General features: G+C 36.2%; 2 protein-coding genes across 14 annotated transcripts in view; one reads left to right on the top strand and one right to left on the bottom strand.

Moving 5' to 3' along the window:
• Positions 1-20,655, top strand: part of SPART (spartin) — a 467,162-nt gene that overhangs the window by 398,991 nt on the left and 47,516 nt on the right. The window lies entirely within an intron of this gene.
• The window catches only part of NBEA (neurobeachin), a 499,996-nt gene continuing 479,362 nt past the window's right edge, over positions 22-20,655 (bottom strand). For all 11 annotated transcript variants that reach the window (XM_061345312.1, XM_061345371.1, XM_061345303.1 and 8 more), the window contains 6 exons: positions 19,352-19,507; positions 18,292-18,462; positions 7,721-7,822; positions 4,410-4,606; positions 3,573-3,724; positions 22-1,814 (listed from right to left, as the gene is read on the bottom strand). In XM_061345312.1, coding sequence (XP_061201296.1) covers positions 1,724-1,814; positions 3,573-3,724; positions 4,410-4,606; positions 7,721-7,822; positions 18,292-18,462; positions 19,352-19,507 — 869 coding nt within the window. In that variant the 3' untranslated portion in view covers positions 22-1,723. The remainder of the gene's footprint in view (positions 1,815-3,572; positions 3,725-4,409; positions 4,607-7,720; positions 7,823-18,291; positions 18,463-19,351; positions 19,508-20,655) is intronic.

The following is a 20,655-nucleotide window of genomic DNA, read 5'->3' as shown; positions in this document are numbered from 1 at the left end:
ATTGAAATGAGAAACAATTACTGAATTCTTTGCATATTTTATTTTTCTTTTTGATTTCCAACTCACACACATCTGGCATATTTTACATCTTTGCAATAAAACATGGTTACAATAGCTTAAGGAATTTATATATCCAAAATATTTCACCATGATCTTAAGATGAAATGAACTTGTCTTCCAGATGTTCAATAGTCTCCCATTTCTAAGCTACAAACTCAAGATATTGCTTACAGACGGGTGATGAATAACTTAAATCATTACACTGATCCCCATGATTTCAGAATCTGATAAATACAAACAACAATGAAGAAGGAAATTCAGTGCTAAACTTACTAATACAGGGTGGATAACGAATAAGTAATCACATCAATAAATAATGATATGTTTTGGTGCAAAGTGCCAATACAAAGAATCCATTATCTTTTTAAATAAATGACTGCAAGTGAGTGTAAATTCTGAGAAAATTACATTCCTGTTACATGCCTCATAGCCCTACCGACACAATATGTACATCTATGACAATACAGTCACCAAATATACAAAGAAGAAACATGAATTAAAGTGTATGTACCCCTGGGTGTGTAATTTGATCAGTACAATGTGCAGAAAATTATTCCAATAGTTATCATTACGGTATTGTAAAACATGAAATGCCTTAGTCTGAGTAGCTTCAGGTGAGATCTTCAGAAGCTGAGAAGAATAACCTCAGTCACCTTTACAATCAAGCTAAGGCTGTCAAATAAACCAAGCTGCTCAGAGCAAAAATAAGGGAAAAAAATCACTGGGGGCTCTCTTGCCCACGATTTGTTAATAATCCAGAAGTATAGTACTTTGCCTGTACTGGGAGTCATCAAGAATTGCAAAACATTGAACTGAACTTCCCTCTTCACTCCCTGTCTAGTCTTTGAATTTTAAAGGGAGGAATTTAATTTCTATTGTGTAAAGTATAAATTTGGCAAATGATGGCTTTTTTATCCAAATGCTTCATGAGCAGAACTCCACTTAAGAGGGGTAAAGTTTAGATTCAAAAAGTAAAAGAAAACCCCAAAACAACAACAACAAAACTGTTGGTGGAAATGTCAAATTACTGTTTGCGCCCAAATTCAACCCTTTAAAACAAGCTGTACCCTTAGGAGATCTCCAGTTCCATTTGTGTGAATGCACCTGTTCCTTCAAGACATCAGGTTTAAAGTACATGCAAGTTGTAACTCCACAATAAAATTAAGAAACAGTTTTGTTCTTTATACAAGGTTTTACTTTTACAAAAGTATCCCTTTAAAGTTAAGATGTGCATCTGATGTACAAAGTATCAAACGTATTTTTTTATCTCAGCTTGAAAAGAGGCTGGAGATGGGATGCATGTTAGGTTCAAAGCCTAAACATTGAAATAACTGGAATCAAGGTTCCCCAGAATTTTCAAAAGTCTCTTGTGGCGCATCCTACTACCTTTTCTCAATAAACAAAGATATATGAAATAATTACCAAAACATCTCCTAATTCATATAATTTACATGATACAAGCTTGCTTTTCAGCAGCTGGTGTTCAGTTGTGAAAAAACACACAAAGTAAAATGGTTGCTGACTACAATGTACAGCTATTGCTGGGTGTAATGGAATGTACAACGGAGATCAATGCAGACGTGTTTTTCCACCAGAGACTACACCTTTCATTGCAGCACTTGTGCTCTCAGCTTTACCTGGGCTTTCAGTTCTTCATTCCGCTTCAGTATCTGTTCTGATGTTCATAATGCCACCTGTTAAAATCTATATTAAAAGCTACGATGCTGCCAGAAGCCATGCCAGTAATCAGAGTTCTGAAAAAGATGGAAACAATGGTCCTGTTAATATTTTTATACCTTCTCAAGCAATGGCTTAGCACAAACAGTAAAAAAGCTAGAAGAACAAGGCAAAAAGTTGCAACACTGTTTGAAGATTAAGTTCATGGGTGGGATTCAGTTTGCAGTAGAGACACTACATTTGGGTGTTGATATATAGGCCAAATTTCTACATTCCCAGTATGGTCAAGGGAGATCACAGAATCACAGAATGGTTGGGGTTGGAAGGGATGGCTGAATATCATCTAGTCCAACCCCCAACTAAAGCAGGTTCACATAGAGCAGATTATACAGGATCACATCCAGGTCAGTTTTGAGTATTTCCAGAGAACAAGATTTCACAATCTCCGGGCAACCTGTTCCAGAGCTCTGTCACCCTCACAAAGTAAAATTTTTACTTATATTGAGATGGGACTTCCTGTGTTTCAGCTTGTGTTTGTTGCCCTTTATCCTGTTGCTGGGCACCACTGAAAAGAGACTGGCCTCATCCTCTTGACACCCACCCTTAAGATATTTGTATGCATTGAAAAGATACCCTCTCAGTCCTCTGTTCTCCAAGCTAAACAGGCTCAGCTCTCTCAGTGTTTCTTCATAAAAGTGTTGCTTCGGTCCCCTAATCATCTTCATAGCCACCTGCTGACCCTCTTCAGTAGTTCCTTGTCTTTCTCAAACTGGGGAGCCTAGAGCTGAGCACAGTAGTCTAGATGTGGCCCCACCAGGGCAGAGTAGAAGAAGACAATCTCCCACCACCTGCTGCACCTAATGCACCCCATGCACCCCAAGATATCATTGGCCTTATTGGTCACAAGGGCACACTGCTGCTGGCTCATGGCTAACTTTGTCCACCAGGACCCCCAGGCTCTTTTTTTGCAGAACTGCCTTGCAGCAAGTCATCTACTCATACATGAATAAATTAGGTACATATTTTATTTATAGGGGATTTTGTTGCTTTACGAAATGGGCACATAGCACAGGAATGCTGAAACATGTAAGAAAAATAAACTGAAATGAATGATGTACGTTTCTAATATGCTGTGAATTCTTTGCATGTCATGAGTTTGTATATTAGTAAGAAATACAAGATTGATGCATGATGCAAACAGCAAATTCATTCACAACCCTGCATAAATGCAACATACAGACTTACATTATAATCACATTACATTAAAAGACTGAGGGACCAGTTTCATATATCTTTTATATTTACAGTTTGCGTTTTAGTGACATAGCAGTGACATCAAAAATCTAGGCTGCATCCTCCTTGCTCAAGAAGGTCAAAGGAAAGGACCACATTCACTCTTGGTGGACAGATCCACTGATAATATTGCACATTTATAGTCTAGATGCAACCCCACGAAATTCTCGAGCTCTACATAGCTGAAAATCAAAAATGCACCACAAACTTATGTAATTGATTAAGGCACTGGTTAATAGGCACTTCTGTACTCTAACCCAGTCTGACTATTCCTGCGTTATTAAGTAATTTCACTCATATTTTGCTAGCTGAGTTTCTGGCTTACTGACTTCAATGATATAAGACCTCACTTTAATGTTAAGTGTTTGTGCTATGAAACTCAGGGAAAAAATGCAGTCAGAAAATTCAAGAAGATAATAACTAGGGCAATGTTTTTGTACCTGTTAATGACTGCATACCATAAATTTATACCTTAAAGTTTATGGAGATGTATAATTTGTAAAATTTTATCATGTACATACAAATATTTACAACAAACTCACCTCTGATCATGAGATAGGTCCATAGCTCTTATGCCAGCATCACAACCAGGGTAAATATAGAGCTGCTTGAAGTCGCAGGCCTGCCATACTTCCACTACACCATTGTCTCCCCCTGTCACCAAGTTCTGCCCATCACTGCTCAGGAGGATGGCCTTCAGGAGAAAGAGGCAAACCCAATCACACAGTTAACTTTTATGGAAACAGGTCAATATTACAAAAAATTAACAAACTTATAAGCATCTAGTTTGCTGTGCCCACTTTAAATTTGAAGAAAAAGGCTCCCACTCCTCTTTCTCCCCAATCAGAAAGTGAAACAACTGTGTCATTATAAACATGATATATAACCAAAAGGTCTTTAACTGAATCTGCCAAGACTTGAGTTCAGCAGATAACATTTCAATGTTTGTGCTACAATACTCAGTGCCATCACTGACACCTAAAGCAGAACAATGATCTGCATTCCTAATGCTACTGCAAGTGCTAGTGACATAGCAGAGCCCTGGAGGCACAAATTCATGTCTTCGCTAATAAATGAAGAATGGACACTTTTCAAAGCATTTTGTTTCAAAGATGTATTTCCCACTGAAATTTAATTGCAAACAAAAGTTCCAGGAATTGTGTGGGACCATGAACAATTTGTTCTTATTTACTCTGGAAAAGTTCAAGTGCATTTTTGCATTTGGAGATGGAAATGAAAGGATTTGTGTTTGAACAGGACAACAGGAGGTGGTAATTTTGCATATGTTATGTCCTTTAAATCACATGTCACATAAATTCAATTTATTTTAAGAAATAAAGGCGAGAGACAACAAATGCTTTTTTTGCATTAAGATTTACCCTGGTTGAATCATTGATCTCCATCTGAGCTAAGAGTTTGCCATTAATGCTGAAATTGCTGAACCGTCCTCGTTCATAGTAGATGATGCAGTGACCTTCACTAGATACTGAAATTAAGCGAGGATACAAGCAGTTTTCTGTTCCTTCCAGAGCTCTCAGCAAATCTCCAGTAATTGTGTGTACCAGACAAGGACCTTCTGTATATGAGAACATAATATAGCATAATTTCCTGCTTATAAACACCGTATATGCTGTGCACAAAGGCAATCATAATACACATTTATATCACATTAGATGCAATGTTTGCTGAAAGAATTTAAAATATGCAACAGAAAAGGAAATGCATAAGCTAGCATATTAAGAAAATAGATACAACGTTCCTAAAAGTTGTAATTTATTATTTACTCAAACTCATAGAAGTTTTCACTAATTTATCTTCTAAAATAATCTTTCCTCTTTTCAGGCATTTAGAAGCCTCCATCTTACTGTTTTCCTCCAACATGAACTCTCTTTAGTCTGCCCATTCACATTAAACAGATGAGGCCCTACCAGTGACTAGTAGGAGCAAATCCCAGAGGGCGTATAATCGTATCACTGCATATTTCTCCCATAGCCAATGGCAGTTCCTGTAGGTCCTCTCCCCCAGTGATACACTATATGCATAGATTTCAGTCCTGAATTGTTTTAACAATGGGAGTCATCTGACAGCCAAGAGTTAGTATGATATTTGGACTATAAGAGCTTTTAGGAGATCACACTATAAGTGCACTACTCCAAAGGGATTTTCATATGAGATTTTAATGTCTTTTTATTACTTCTGATGAAAGAAAAACAACAACTGTGAAAATTAAAATATACATTTTAAGATGCAAAACTAGGCTATTTCCATTCCAAGATCTATGTAAAAAGCTCTTTTGAAAGTGAGATATGTATTCCTACTAAGAAAAGAGTCTCTTCTGTGCTAAATGTAAAGAGTCATGGTAAATACTAAATGTTTGTTTTTACAAATCACAAGATACTCCTGGACAGCACGGTAATCTCTTCCTTATACAACTGGCTCATGACCCTGAAAGTAAATTCATAGTGGCAGACTCAGCCACATCACATTAAGCCTTTCTAACTTCTCTGAAATTCACACAGCAGCTGGGTTTGCCCAAGTAGAATGAATCACAGCATCAGTGAGTTCATGTGTAAGCCCTTCTGGTTCAGGTTTTTATCTGTGTTTGCATAAAGCCTTATGCAGAGAGACCTCAAGCCTGTCTGGGCCCATGAGATATGACTGCAATGGAATTAAATTCTTTTGTCAAAAAGCTGAGTTTCAGCTCTGAAAATACTGAAGTGCCAAAATGTTACAAGTGATGCTTTGACCATTAGGATAATTACCATGTTAAGATTTTTCAAAAGAAAAATGTAATACTTTCATAGCTAAGTGGTCACGGGCACTAAAAGGCATAAAGAAAATATGATTTACTATGCTCTGTGAAGACATACTGACTGACTGCTCTTTTTGGGGGTTATTGGATAAAAACATGCAAGCATCAACCTGATGCACAGGAGTTTTCTCAGAGGAGTCTTATATGTGTGGTTTCTCTGCCTCTGCAGATTCTCAAGCATGTTATCACAGTGTGCAGCAAGCTTCAGTGAGACAGCCTCCCCATGAGGGAGCACAGCAGCACTGAGGAAGGACAGCAAAGCAACCAGCAATGCCATGAAATGCAATCTGAGAAATTGGAAAGGGACAGGAAAGGGCAGAAACTGAAGCCTCAAAGCAGGCATCTGCTGGAAACCAGCAATAAAAAAAGGGATTTTCACTCTGTGTTTATATATGCACTAGAGTTTGAAAAGGAAGAACATGAGTAACTCAGAGGACAGGCAGGGCATCTATTTCACTTGATCAATCACAAACATATTATGGATTTGATGTAATTTGGTCCTCCAGCAGCCTTTGCCTCTAAAATAACAAATTACCAAAACATTACACACTTAATGAAGCAGAAGACAACAGAATACAGATTCCAGCAGTAAGAGTATATAAAGGTATATTTATATAAGGTATATATTTATATAAGGTATATATTTATCTAAGGTATAAATAAACGTTGAGCTCTGAGGCAGTACAAAAGATGATAACCCAGGAGCTCAGGCTGTGAGCAAAACGAGGCAGAACAAGCATCACATCCGTCTTAGCGTCAGAAGCAGCAAACTATTCAAAAAGGAGTACAAAGATATCCATGGGGATGAATAAAATTGGCATTACTGTAGACAGAGAAAGCAAGTAGCCAGATGTGGATGTAGGAGTGTAGTGGAAATGAGATAGGAAGAGATATAATGAAGAAGAAACTTAAGGGAGGACAAAAGTAATGTAAAGAAAGGAAATGTAAAGGGAGAAGAGATAATGTAGCACAAAAGAAAGGAAGAGAGAAGGAAGAAAAAAAAATAGGCAAATAGGAAGGGAAAAAAAAAAAAGACATGAAGTTTGCCAAATTAAGAAAAAAAGCTGAATGACAGAGAGCAGTGGGGGAAGAAAAGTGCACACAGAATTAAGCAGAAAAGGAGAAAGTGGGCACAACAAGCAAAATAGAACAAATGAAGGATAAACAGAATAAAGAAAGATGAAGGAAGCACTCATTGAGGCAGGTGCTTCATTTATGATTATTAACTGCTATACAGAAGAATGCTGAAAGTATGGAAAGGGATTTTGAACATTTGTGTTAGCAATTGTTGGATACTCTGGACTCCATTGATAGGTATCTGGGAAAAAGTGTGAACAGATGGTAAGAAAGTTTAATAGAACCTGCAGATTCCTTACTATTTTGAATCCACCACGAAAAGCCCTACTGGATGAAGTGCTGTCCACAGATCAAAACCCAATCAAATTAATCCTGCTTCCCTTGCGAAGGAGAATGAGGTCAGTCCTACAAACTGCCATTCTATTAAGATCAGGGTAGGAATTTGGAGCTGGCGTTTCCCTACATATAGGTCTCTATCAAAAGGGGTTTTTTTTTGCCAAATCAATGGATGTCATGATGAATTCTTATATGAATTTTCATTGACTACTTTTCCAGATCTGAGGGGAATAGTATCACAGGCTGATAGTTGGAAGGAACTTAATTTGTGTCCAAACCTGGTAAGTCCGGATAGTAAGCAATAACATTCAATGTAAGTTACTGTAGATTCCCCCAGAAATACAACACATCTTAGCAGAGGAGACTTTGAATAATTAAAGTGCATGTGGCTTGAGGGAATACTGAGAAGTACCAGAAAAAAGGCTCTAAAATTTTTAAGACTTAAAACATAAAAAGGTTTCTGACCTTTAGCACCACTGATAACAAGCCCCAGCTCTGCACAGACCGACACGCAGACAACTTCATGGTCATGACCAGTTAGAACAGCGCGAGGAGCTGGATAATCACCTGTTAAAAAACAAAACAAAACAAAACAAGAAACACACAAGAAGAAACCAAAAATAGGAAACAACAGAGGAATGGCAAACCAGACCTGTTTTATCCACAAAAGAACTTTGCCATAATTTTCCTTAAGTCAGTAAGTACCAGGGAGCTATGGTGTTCTTAAATATCTCATATTTAGGTTTCTGAGCAAAATACATTCAGATAACAAAGTTTCATAAGCACAACTTCCCAATACATTAAGAGAAATGTTTTGGTTTAGAAATTACATGTTTATAATACCCAAATAATAACAATACATAGCTGGTTTATGGCCTAAAAATAATGTGTAAATGCATATTTCAGATAAAGAACACAAAGTGTGATGGTATTAAAAGAAGCTGCAATGTACAGGTCTGCTGTCAAATATGTCTCCAGACTTCTGCTAGGAATCTAAAGAGTAGGATGAATTAAGGATGTGTATTAAGAATCATATTTTTCATGAAACTGGGGGTAGGAAAAGAAGAGAGGAACAGCATTGTAATAGAAAGATACTACTGTTGCATAAACATTATTGATTCAGAGACATGTTGAATGCTTACAGATTATACCTAAAAGTGGTTATGGGTATACGTCATTTTATATGTATCACTATGGATACCTATGCCATTTTTATCACATTTAATGTATTAAAAAGTAAGATAAACTACTCCCTAAATATTTATTTTTCACATTCAGGAGTGAAATGTATTTTACTTTGAGTTGAGGCAATTGGGCATTTATGGGGTTTTTATATGACAAATAGCAACATTTCTGTTGTTTCTAATAATAACAGATGCTGACATCTTAAAAGTGGAACTCCTATATGCAGTTAAGGAATTGCTCAGTATTTGATACTGCTTTGCCAGTCAAAGTTAATCAGTAACAAAAAATTAGCGACTTAGTAGATATCACAGATTTCATCTGGTTATGATGAAATATAGAAAATTGGGAAATTCGAAAGGACTGAAGCCCTGCCAGTGTAGCTCAAATACTTTAAAAAGATAAAAGAAAACACATAGGGAACTACAGATGAATTACTGTAACATTAATCCTATGCAAAATAACAAAATGGTTAATCTTCAGTTTTGTCAGCAAAGAATTGGAAGCAAGAATTTCATTAATACCAGTCACTGCAATGAGAGTCTTGTCAAGCAAGCTTCTTCTCTGTTTTTGACAGGATGACAAGTAGAGTTGATAAAGATGTCTATGTTAAAATGGCTTCCATGTATTTTTTTTCAACGTATTTGTGTTAGTAGAACAATATTTTGATGTAAACCCATTTGGTATGAAATTGACTGTGGACAACAACATGGATAGCACAGAATCTGGTTCAATGACAGATCTTAAATTTTTTTAACCACAGAAAAATATCTATTATTAGCTGCATATTAGGATATTGGAAAGTAGGATGTCCAGTTAGGAGCTGGGAATTGATTCTTGATCATATACTAACAAGATAAATACAGTATAATATAAAATCCTTGCTGATAAGATATGGTTGCATATAAAACTGAAATAAAGATCCATGGGCAACTGTAAAATGAAGAGACAACATTCTTTGCAATGCCTAGTTAAATTAAAAGGTAGAAAAATTAGTTTTATGTTATTTATTTTGAATATGGCCAGGTGGAAGGTTGATGCTCCTGCCCAAGCACAAGCTCTGCTCACTGGAGAGGACATTCTCTTCAGGAAGACAGTGAGACAGAGAAGGATTTTTGGCCCAGAAAGGAAAACTTCCTCCACATTAACTTCCAACACAGTATCCCAGAACAGATGTTACTATCCTGCCACAGTAGACCAGAAAGATTAAAGTTGTGTACCCACATTTATAGAAATTAGTTTAAAGGAAGGTCACACAACTGATACAGATAACAAGACAGGAGGCTGCACAGTGTTTAAAGTGTTTTCTTTCTTCACTACACAGAAAGCAAAGCAGTGACTTGACCAGTGTAGCTGGGAGTCACAAGCGTAAAAGATGTGAAATAACACAGAAATTTATCTTGCAGCTACTGGCACGGTGAGGTTCAATGGGTGAATGGCTGCACACATTTCAACCCTGTGATAAGAATGCAGTTTCCTGACTGGAAAAAGAGTTAAACACCAAAACAAACTAAAAAAGGAACTACTTGAGCTGCTAAGCAATATTGCATGGGTTTCTGAAAGACATGCATTAGGAAAGGAGGCTTCAATAGACTTCTGTGGTTCTATTAATTTAATCTTTTTTATTGCAGACACTCGCATCACATAAACTTGTTAATAAATTAATGAAATGTCTATTTAGGTATATGACTTTGAAGGATGCTCCAGACCTTTTCTACTCTAAAGGAGAGAAATATTCTGATTTTCAGTATGAATTTAATACCTGTCTAACTTGTACTATCTCTTTGTGTGTCAACATCGTCCTTTAGCATTAGGTCTTCTCCCTCTCTTGTGTTTTCCCCTTCCATTGTACTTACAGAACAAATCAGTCCTCTCGGTCTTTCTTTCTTCCTCTATTAAACAAACCAAACTCCTTTGAAGTGGGAGGCTTGCCATTTTTTAGTCACTGCAGCAACACATTTCTCTGCCTGTCTTGCTCCAGTTCTGTCTTAAAATTTGGGTAGCCAGAACTGTATGTAACAATAGTTCTTGAAAATTTAACATGAGTCTATAGTGTTTCTTGCCAAATCATAACATCTCCCCTCATCAAAATTTTAATAAGAATTCCATGTATTTTACCATCTTTCTGAACCAGCTGAGAACTATCAACCATGGATTTAAAGGTTCCAGTTTTGGATGCAATAGTACAGGGTGGCTCAAGCTACCTGTTTTTACTGTTGCATAGCACAGACACACTAACACTTCCCTATCATTTATGAAAATAGCTACCCCAGTAAATCCTAGTTTCCCAATCTTTATCTCGGCCTGCAAGAAAAAACTTATTCTGGTCTGGAAACTGAAGATGTGAACAGAAAACTGGGCTTTACTGCTGGGGAAGCATTGTAATTGGAAGAAACAGAAAATGTAACTCATCAAAGATAACATGTATTTGAGATTTAGATGTTTATAACTTCCCCATCAATGTTGATGTTCAGAATCCCATCTCCTTTTGATTTTTTTTCTCCAAGTGTATAACAGAAAAGGGGGGGGGGGGGGGGAAAGAAATTCAATTAAATTCAGAGCTTTCCACCTTTCTTTTTCCTTCTGTATGTCCTCCTGGGAAAAAGAAAATTACGCTTAACAGTCATCTTGGCTTAAGTTCTGATTATAGAGGTACATACAGCAGCATCATCAGACTGCAAGGGTGAGAGACTGAAATTATTAGATGGTTAGAAACGTTTTAAGGGTAAAGAAATGATGCAATTTCCAAAAGGACATTTTCCTTAGTGTTTCCTAGGAAAACACTTTAATATCATGAAACTGTAAAATGCCTGAATATTGGAAATGAACATATTTAATTGACTTACTGATTTTTAACAGAAACAACTGCTTATGAGAAACTCCTTTTAAAAAACAACTGCTCTGAATTACAGATCTTTGAGTCCTATTACTCAGTAAATACAAAATAATGGCATATTATTAACAGGAGTAACAGTCTAACAGTAACTGAAAATGGGATTTATCCTCTTAGGGCTCTGTGAAAAAATTATTCAGTGATACTTTCTACAGGAAAAGCTGTGACACGGGGAACAGAACGTCAGTTATATTATATTTTACTGCTATGGACAGAAGCTGTGAACTCCAGGAATCATTTGAAACCTAGCAAAATATTCTGTCACTGTCACATCACCACTGATAGATGCAGCCAGAGGTCAAAGGCTGAAGCTCTGAGAATTGCAGGTGAAAATATCCTACCTAAAGACTGAGATACCATCACTGTAAATTCCCTGTAATTTCCCCAAAGGAGCACCTTTGAACCGAATTACTAGAGGGCAGACAGAAAAAATAAAAATCTGCATTGTATTTCAAAACAAATAAGCTTTTCTACAAAGTCTAAAACACAATACATCTTCCCTTCTCTCTGAAAAATTTAATGCTTAATTCTGTTGTAAGGCTCTTCTGCAAGAAATGGTACTCTTGCATTGTAATGAAAATAAAAGAAAAAAAGAACAGACAGTGTTACCATTTCTCTCATACTGTTCTTTTCCAAGAATTATGTACAGATTGCTACGGGCACACATCTAGGAGTTTTCTGTGTAAAGAAACATAAGAGCACAAGGCAAATTTCAGCCTCTATTTCATCTCTGACTTTGACGGAAGAAAGTACAATGCTATAGCTAAATTATCTGTTGAAAATAGTTTATTTTACTATCTACTATTGAAACTTTTTGAGAGGGCATTCATCAGAAAAAAATAATCTTAGAAATCACTACGGCTTTCATGGAAGTGAAGATGCAACAGCTTTTTTGAAATTCTACTTTCAGAAAAAAAAAATCCTTTAGTTTGATGAATATATAAGTCTATGGGCAATAAATAGGAATATTACAAAGTAGAAAATATCCAATAACAATGTCCACTTCAGAGAGCAATGGTTGTAAAAGAAAGATTTCTGACCAAAATATAGTCATATATTCAGAATATTCCCAGCTCTGAAAGAACTGGTTTATTTGCTGAAGAATGTGAGCAACGTTGCATGTATCTACAAACAATTCACCCAGGTGAGTGGAATTGTACCTATCCAGGCCTTAAAGGGAAAAAAATACAGTGGATGAGAGAAGAGTAAGGATTTGCAGCTTCTCTTCCTATTTCTTCCACTAAATTGCTTCGGAACTTTGGCAAGTTGCTGAACCACCCTGCACTGTACAGTCCCGGCAAAGCATGGGAGCAGACATCTGTTGGTAAAATGCTAGATATAACTGCATTAGTTCAGGTGTGTTATTGGCTCATTTACCTTTGCATAGCAGTCTTAGGACAGAGATGTCTTCGGATACCACAGGCAGTGCCAGTAAAAATTACACACTTGTTTTCAAAGAGCTCCTATTCTGGCTGAACAGTGCTAAGATACTGTATTTTAAAAATACCTAAATTGTACAAACATAAAAGTACCATAATAACTCTTTAACAGCCAAAGCAGATTGCATGCATGCCAATGTGCTTTGCACAGGACCTTCAAACAGCCATCCAGTCCATTCAATACAGAACACATGGGTGGCTATTTTGAAACTGATGCCCTTTCAAAGTCAAACTAGGGCAGATTAAAATGTAGAGGGATATAAAAGAACAAGTGAATATTCTGAGTTCAGAATAACCATTCCTTCAAGATATAAACTCATGAAACCAATGACATTCACAATTTAAAATTGTTTAAAAAATATGTTATGCAAAAGAAACACATAATGGTATACTTCATGACACACTTTAAAAAAGTGCAGGTGAAGTGCAGGTTAACTTAACAAAGATCATTTTTGGTAGCAGTTACTGTCCCTTTCAGGTATATACAGAATACACTCACTTGAAGTGAATGAATTGTTAGCACCTCTGAGGATTATGTTATAATGCTAAACAAACCCAGTGCAGGGCTGATAGACACAATATTTTCCAATGGTCAGCACAGCTCCCATTAGAAAAAGCAGGGTTAACTCTCACACCTCTTGTGACCATCCTCTTGGAAGCTACAATAGGTAATGAGAAATGTCAAGTCCTAAGATCAATGAAATTTCAGGCTCTAGGGACAAAAGAGGAATAGCATTGATCCTTTTAAAGAACACCAGTCAGAGGGCGAATGTAATATATTGCACAGAGAGACTCAAGAGGATAAACGGCCAAGTCCAACATACTTACCTGACAAAAAATTCAATCAGCTTTTAGCACAAGCTGCCTAGCCTTCCCTTCTTTCATGTAGGAGTCTGATTCTAATTAAAGTGTGAAAATTAATTTTTATCACTTCCAAATTAGTTTCTGAATTTGTGTCTGTTTCAGATAAAAGCATCTGTCCCTCACTTTTCCACAGTTCTATCATCCACTTTGGTATCTGTTCAAAGACTTTGAGATAATTCTCATTTTCAAAGTCACTTGTTTGAAAGCAACATTCAATAATGGAATAATAAAAATATAAAAATAAAACAACTACAGTGATACATGTTGAACTCTAGGGCATATCATGTACACTCTGCTCCTTTTTATGATTACTAATACAGTTGCTATGTGAAAACAAATCTGTCTACAAATTAGCACTCAGTTAAAACAAATCCCTATATTTTGTAAGAAAAAAAAGTCAAAACACAAATTGTCAGATGCCATGATAATAATTTTTTTACCCAATCTCTTACAATTGCAAAGATTTACATTTGCCAGATCACTTCAGACACTTAAAATAAGCAAACTATGTCCTTTGCATGTGCCATGTCTTCTTAAAGGAAAACAGATTCCTTTCACTGTTCTCTCAACTGCAGCAGATTTATACAATGTGGTCATCAACTTAATAAAGTGAAGATTCAGATTACCTATTTCAGATGGGCAATTTTACCTCAGAAAGTAGGTATCTGACCACAGCAAGATGACTAAGCTTCATTCAGTTCAGTGTTATTTCCCAGAGATGATACTTACCTAAGCAAAGATAAAGAAATAAGGGGACTCTCAAACATACATAAAAACCTGCATGCAGCTGCCCTTCAGCCTAAAGGAATTTGTGCCATATCTCCCACTTTTCAGGAGCATCCCCATGCACCAGCCTCTAGTCTAGTCTGGAAAAGGACATTTTCTATCACTGCTCGTGGAGGTTAACCATTGCATAGTCATGAAACCCATTTTTGCTGGACCAGAGAAATTACAAGTAGGGAGATTTGACCTGCATACTGCTGTTGAAGTTTTGGTTCAAACTGCAGTTTTGGTTCCTGATTATCTTGATTCAGCTGTATTTTTATCCAATCATTGTGTCTCATAAGAACCTTAAACAAGAGCAGAGAAAAGGATTTTGCTTTCCACCAAAGCTGGAGGTTCACAGCATGCCCCTCCCACATTAATTTATAACCTGATAGTCAACATATGCTTGTGAATATGGGCATGTAGGTTTGAATTTCCCATCTCTGGAGGCCAAGAACTGGAGTCTCCAACTTCCTGGATGCACATTCTAACCATAAGGTTTTTTACAAGTCATTTTTGAAGGCTACTTCATGGAAAAAACATCTTTAAGATCTGGTAAAACTTGACTCTTCTCACAGTAATTGTAAGAAGTCTCAATAAATTGTGACAAGTACTAACTGAACCAGAAACTCCTTTTTGATATTTGTTGTAGAGTAAAAGTGGCAACTTAATCAATGCATTGATTGGAAAAAATATTTTTAAACTATAAAATGAAGCTCACCGTGCTCTCATAGGCAAATTTTTAACTACTGAGCTGGTGCAGCCACTATCAAGAGTCTTATCTAAGACAAAATTTTTCTCCATTCTCCTCTTTAAACCACAGCTGATTCTGTATTTCTCAGACAGAGCTGGGGCCACACTCCGAGCACATGCCCACACAGGTATTTCAGGAGAAGGCTCTGCACAAGTCCAGCAGGTTGGGTTATTGACATACATGTAGTTTAATAAAGATTTTATCTCACCCTTGCGTATGGAATTTTAGTAGAATCAGTAAGGCTTTCGTCCTGACAATCTTCTTCCCCAGAGTATTTCATAGTAAATGATTGTGACTACTATGTTTTCTAATGAAATGGTATCTACATTTTCTATACAAATGTTAAATTACATAAACTCTTTAGGACTGGGGCTTACTTCTCTCTCACTCCCGTTCTTCCACCCTCTCCCCTGCCTTACATTTTCTGAAACAGCTAAGTTCCTTTTGGTAATTGGATGCATTGAAGCTTAAATTGATAATTAACTGTCTTTCAGCTTAAAAGATCATTATAAAGTCAAGCATATGACCCAGATAATTACTATACCTGACATTTTTCTTTGAATTCTTCACCTTCTTACAGCCTGTGGTATAAAATACCTTATCTGTGTCTCCAGATGACAGCTTTTAAAAAACCTAATCCCTCTTTTTCCCCCCCTGAAAATATCATCTACATCTTTCTGGGAATTCATTCTAAAGATGTTAAGTAATTGGATTTGACCTACAGTGAACATCTCACTTTCATTTTTCCTACAAGATAAATCATAATCTTCTACCAGCAAGTATATAAGAAGAGTAGATTATGAAATATTTTTTTACTTCTTCGGTAGCTGTAACTATGTAAAACTTCAAACATATTTTCACAAGGATTGTTAAGAATGCTTCACTCGTGGAAATATGCACCCAGGGAATCAGTCATACAACTATCATGCCTGTTCATATTAGGGAATAGAATCTAGTAGGTATTACTTAAGCAGAAAGTTTTAGTAATTGTATTAGTTTTAAAAAGCAGAAGGTCCTTCAGGCACACAATCACTCATATGATCTATTCTTACTGATGTATGTTCATGAAAGGTCAGAGTAGCTGTTAAGAAGAACATGTTTAAAACATATGAACTTCTGGTTTTAGTACAGAACTAGTACATAATTAGCATGTCCATAATAACTTTATTCCAATGAGCAGAGATAGCAATAATAGTGATGATATCATTCTTTTTCAGCATGAGTCTTCAGCATGTCTGCAACAGGAGTATTAAAAAATTTGATCAATAGATTGAAGCTACAACAGTGGACTTAATCTGGTATTTAATCTTCCTGAGTTCTGCCACCTATGCCTGCGAGATGTCATTTGCCTGGACATAGCTGCAAGCACAGTTTCCCATTACCCTGACTATAAGGTATTTTTCTTCAGCAAAACAGTGCCTTACACATATAAAGGTAGAGACAGACAGCAAATCATACAATTTGGTTTTGTTTCCACTGATTTCTCTCATCTGATTGATATCCTCTTTTAATAAAATTAAAGATCTCCAAGGCAGACACTTCCACAATTAAACAGCTAAGATATTAAACCTGAGACTCCAAAAAGTACCACTTTCTTGCAGTTAGATATGTTCATGATGACAAAAAAGTATCAGAACTAGAATGAACCTATCTGCAAAAGAACTGGAACAGCCTGGATCAGCCACTAAGGAAATGCTAATGGCAAGGCTGTTGAAGTCCCATATAATCAAAGGAAGTAAAGGAAAAGCTTCCTTTTCTTTTCTTTAACAAAGGAAGCAAGTTCTTTTTTTTTTCTGATTTAGCATAGAAATTACTAATACTTGATATGAATCACAAAGCCATTCAAAGAAGTAAATGGTGTCAAGAGTGCCCTGACATGAAATTCCTTTTCAGACTGAATTTCTCCCTATCTGAGAATTAAGTGCTAAAAAAAGCCCTGGAATATACATAAAAATTAGATAAATTTGTTACTGGGACATAATTTTACACACACACACACACACACACACACACACGCACACACACACCTTCATTCTCTGTTATAAAAGCAAACAAAAGTCAGGTGAGAAAGAGGCTTCTATGTGTCTTCTCTTTGCTCTGCTTACAGAATAATGGAAGAAAATTAAAACAATAAAAAAACTACTGCTGCAAAATTAACAAAATTTTTACTTTGTAACAAATAAGACACTTTTCTACCAGACATTCAGCTGAAGAAATACTTTCACTTAGGTGTCTGTAACTGACAGGTCTACAACTGCCTCCAGTCAGTACTTGCAGCAGAGATCAAAATAGATAGTGATGGCTTTTTCCATGTTCATCCAAAGAGGCAATATCCTTGTGCTGAAAATAATCATCAGAATTCAGAAACTGCTTTAAATGAAAGTGATTTAGTGCTGTACAAAACAGCTTTAGTATATGAATAAAAGTGGCTCTTGTCTTTAGCTGTGATCATATTACTAGCTTGGGTGAAGGGACCTTGTAAATTAGTTGTGAGCTTTAAATGCCCTCTTACATAAACTAGTATTATTATTATCATGCCCTCTTCACCCTGCAAAGCACTGATAGCTAGTTCTCTATAAATTAAATGTAAACTTTTCCTGACATTTTATATTTTTCTATTTTTATTCAGTCACATTTCTTCACCAAAGGTTTGCTTGCTATAGAAAGACCTTTCTCACAGAGACTCATTTAATTCCGTGGCATGTGAGATATTCCTTTTTTGAAAAGGCAAGCAGCTGATATAGCATGCTGTAGCACAAAAGAAGCAAGTTAAAATGCCAGAAAATATTTCTGAGGAAAGGAAAGTCAAAATATAGTGATATACATCCTGTCACTTAAAGGCCATAACCGTCTTGCTCTAATTTATGATGACATGATGCTATAAGTGATAAAGGCAATTATGAATTTAAGAGTTACTCCCATACTATTATCTGTTACCACACACAGACTGTTTAAACATTTTTTGGGCTAGTACTCAAGGAATTGCTTAGCATGTTGTGCTCTTCTTACACCAACTTTCAACCTGTAGAAGTAATGGATATATTTGGTAATATTTTCTGAAGCTGACAAAAGGAATACTAAGAATGAATAGGTGTGACAGAGGTCCTTTCAGGAAGGTGTGTTTCTACAGGATACTTACTGCTGTTTGGATTGTCACCTATAATATGATGTCGGCCACTCCAGTACCAAAGCAGCAGTGTAGCATCACGAGACCCAGACACAATGTAGCAATCACCACCAATATAAGACTCTGATCTGGCAAGGCAAGTCACGACATCCCAGTGGCCAAACACAATCTGAGTTAATTTTCCTGATGGGAATGCAAAGTGATACAAATTCAGGTTTTTTAAGTACTTGCAGCATTCAGAAAACATTCACTAACTCATTAACAAATATTCAGTTCAAACTTAATTTTTGCCTTATGTCCCCTAATTAGAGTTCTCTACATGCTAGAACAAGATTAGAAAACTTTTTTTCTCTCTTTTTATGTTCCTATTGATGGCTGTGCCCTGTGCCAATCCGTAGCCTAACCCTCATATCTGAAAATCAAGACAGTGCTGCCATCACTGAATATTAAGTGGAATTACTGCTTCATCATTATTTAAGCAATAGTGTTAGAACATTATTTGTGAATTTCATGAATGATATGCATAAGACAGCTCATGAACTTTTCCATAATGGTGCTACATTATATTAAAAATATATATTTCTTCTATGTTAATGTCAAGCTAAGTTTTACTTCATTACCTCTTTCTGTCTATTATCATATGCAGTTTTTAACAATACACTGAATAGTATTCGACTCTGCAATCAAACAAAAAAACGGAATATTGTTTCTTGGTAGCAAGCTATGTAACCTACTTTCTTATTACATGAAATAAATAAAGATGGAAATAACACAGACATAAAAATATTTTAACAAACATTTTGCTTTATCCTTTTTATCTGATTGATTTCCCCAATATAATTATGTTTTTCAAAATTTACCACTAACAAAATTGTATGCCTGTTTTCTTTTATAGCGTTATCTTCCATAAAATAAGCATTTTAAAGCCTTTATGTTCAAACAATAGTGAAGGGTATTATAAAATGCCCTGTATCATTTACTGAGGGGGAAGAACAGGCATTAGATAAGGTAGTATTAAGACAAACATCCACTTTATGATGCAAGGAGAACAGGTAGTTGTATTTAGGGTCACCTGTTTCTGTAGAATAAACTCGAAAGCTCTTGTCCCAGAAGCCACAGATAAGAATATAGCGATTATCTGCTGTGACCACGAAGCAATGTGCATTGATCTGGATGCTCTGATCCACAAGGTCTGTGATCTGTCGTTTGTTCACACCCGAGTTATTGGCTGTAACAACATGCAAAACACATTTTACAAGTAAGCCATTCCAACACCTTCCTGTCATCCACTTACAGGAGAAAATGAATACATTTAACTTTCAATGAACTGTGAATTTGTTGTTGAGTAAGCATTTTAAATATGAACATTTAGAGCTGTCTATATGGGTGTTAGAAATACAAAATTATTGTGAGATTTCTGGTTTGCATAAGACAAAATATTTTACCGGAAATGACTATTTCTTATAAACTGCCTGATGCACTGCATAATAAGTGGCAGTATTTTAAGTGCTCTGCAGAAGTACTCTCAAAAACCAAACTGAACTAGGGGAAAGTGATAGAAGTCCATTTTAAATACCAAGTCAATGCTAACAATACTGCAGAAAGTACATTCTAGGTGACTGGCATCTCACTTACAGAAAATCTCCCAGCTTGCACTGTGTGACCTTGACATCCCTTATACCTGCAGACACTTAATCAGATCAAAGACATAAGGAATCAACCAAGGAAACTATTCAAATCTAGCATGCTTTTTCAACGCTCTCTTATCCCTCAAGCAGAGAGCAAGGCCAGGGATTTTAATGTCAGAAGAGGCAATGTCACCTGGAAATTACCCCAGAAGGAGGGAAAGGGAATGGTTCATGCAGAATCCTATCACCCTGACAAATTGAGCTGCTAGGAAGGGCTGGGTTAGGCGAAATAAAACTCATTCTGAGAGACATGTTTTGTCCTAACATAGGAACAGGACTTAATGCAAATAATATTCTCAAATTCCTTTTGTCCCTATTTTTGGTTATTCTACTTAAATTGCTAAAAACTGCATGAAATAAAAAACTCAGTCAAAAAAATCCCTCAACCAATTTTAAATTTGCTTGTAGAAGTTAAGGCCATGTATATACACATTCCAAGAACACACATTTAAATTATCAGACCCTCTATACTCATCCACGGAGATAATGAATGAAAAGCAAGTAACTCAGATTTCCAGAACAGGTGGGCACAATATTTGTGCCCTAGCTTTTAAGAGGAAAATCTGAAGAGAAAACCATTGTCATTATATGAGCAAATGAAGCATACAGAATGCGAAAGCTAATTCTCCTGGGATACTTGTATATAAATCTTTCAACTGTGAACACTGAGACAGACAAAAAAAGGAAC

This window comes from Neopsephotus bourkii, unplaced genomic scaffold (assembly GCF_033783945.1).
Source record: "Neopsephotus bourkii isolate Nb327-2 ecotype Australia unplaced genomic scaffold, CSIRO-AGI_Nbou_v1 NB_38, whole genome shotgun sequence".
Lineage (NCBI taxonomy): Eukaryota > Metazoa > Chordata > Aves > Psittaciformes > Psittacidae > Neopsephotus > Neopsephotus bourkii.
Note: the sequence above shows the minus strand (reverse complement) of the source record. Positions and strands in the feature narration are given on the sequence as shown.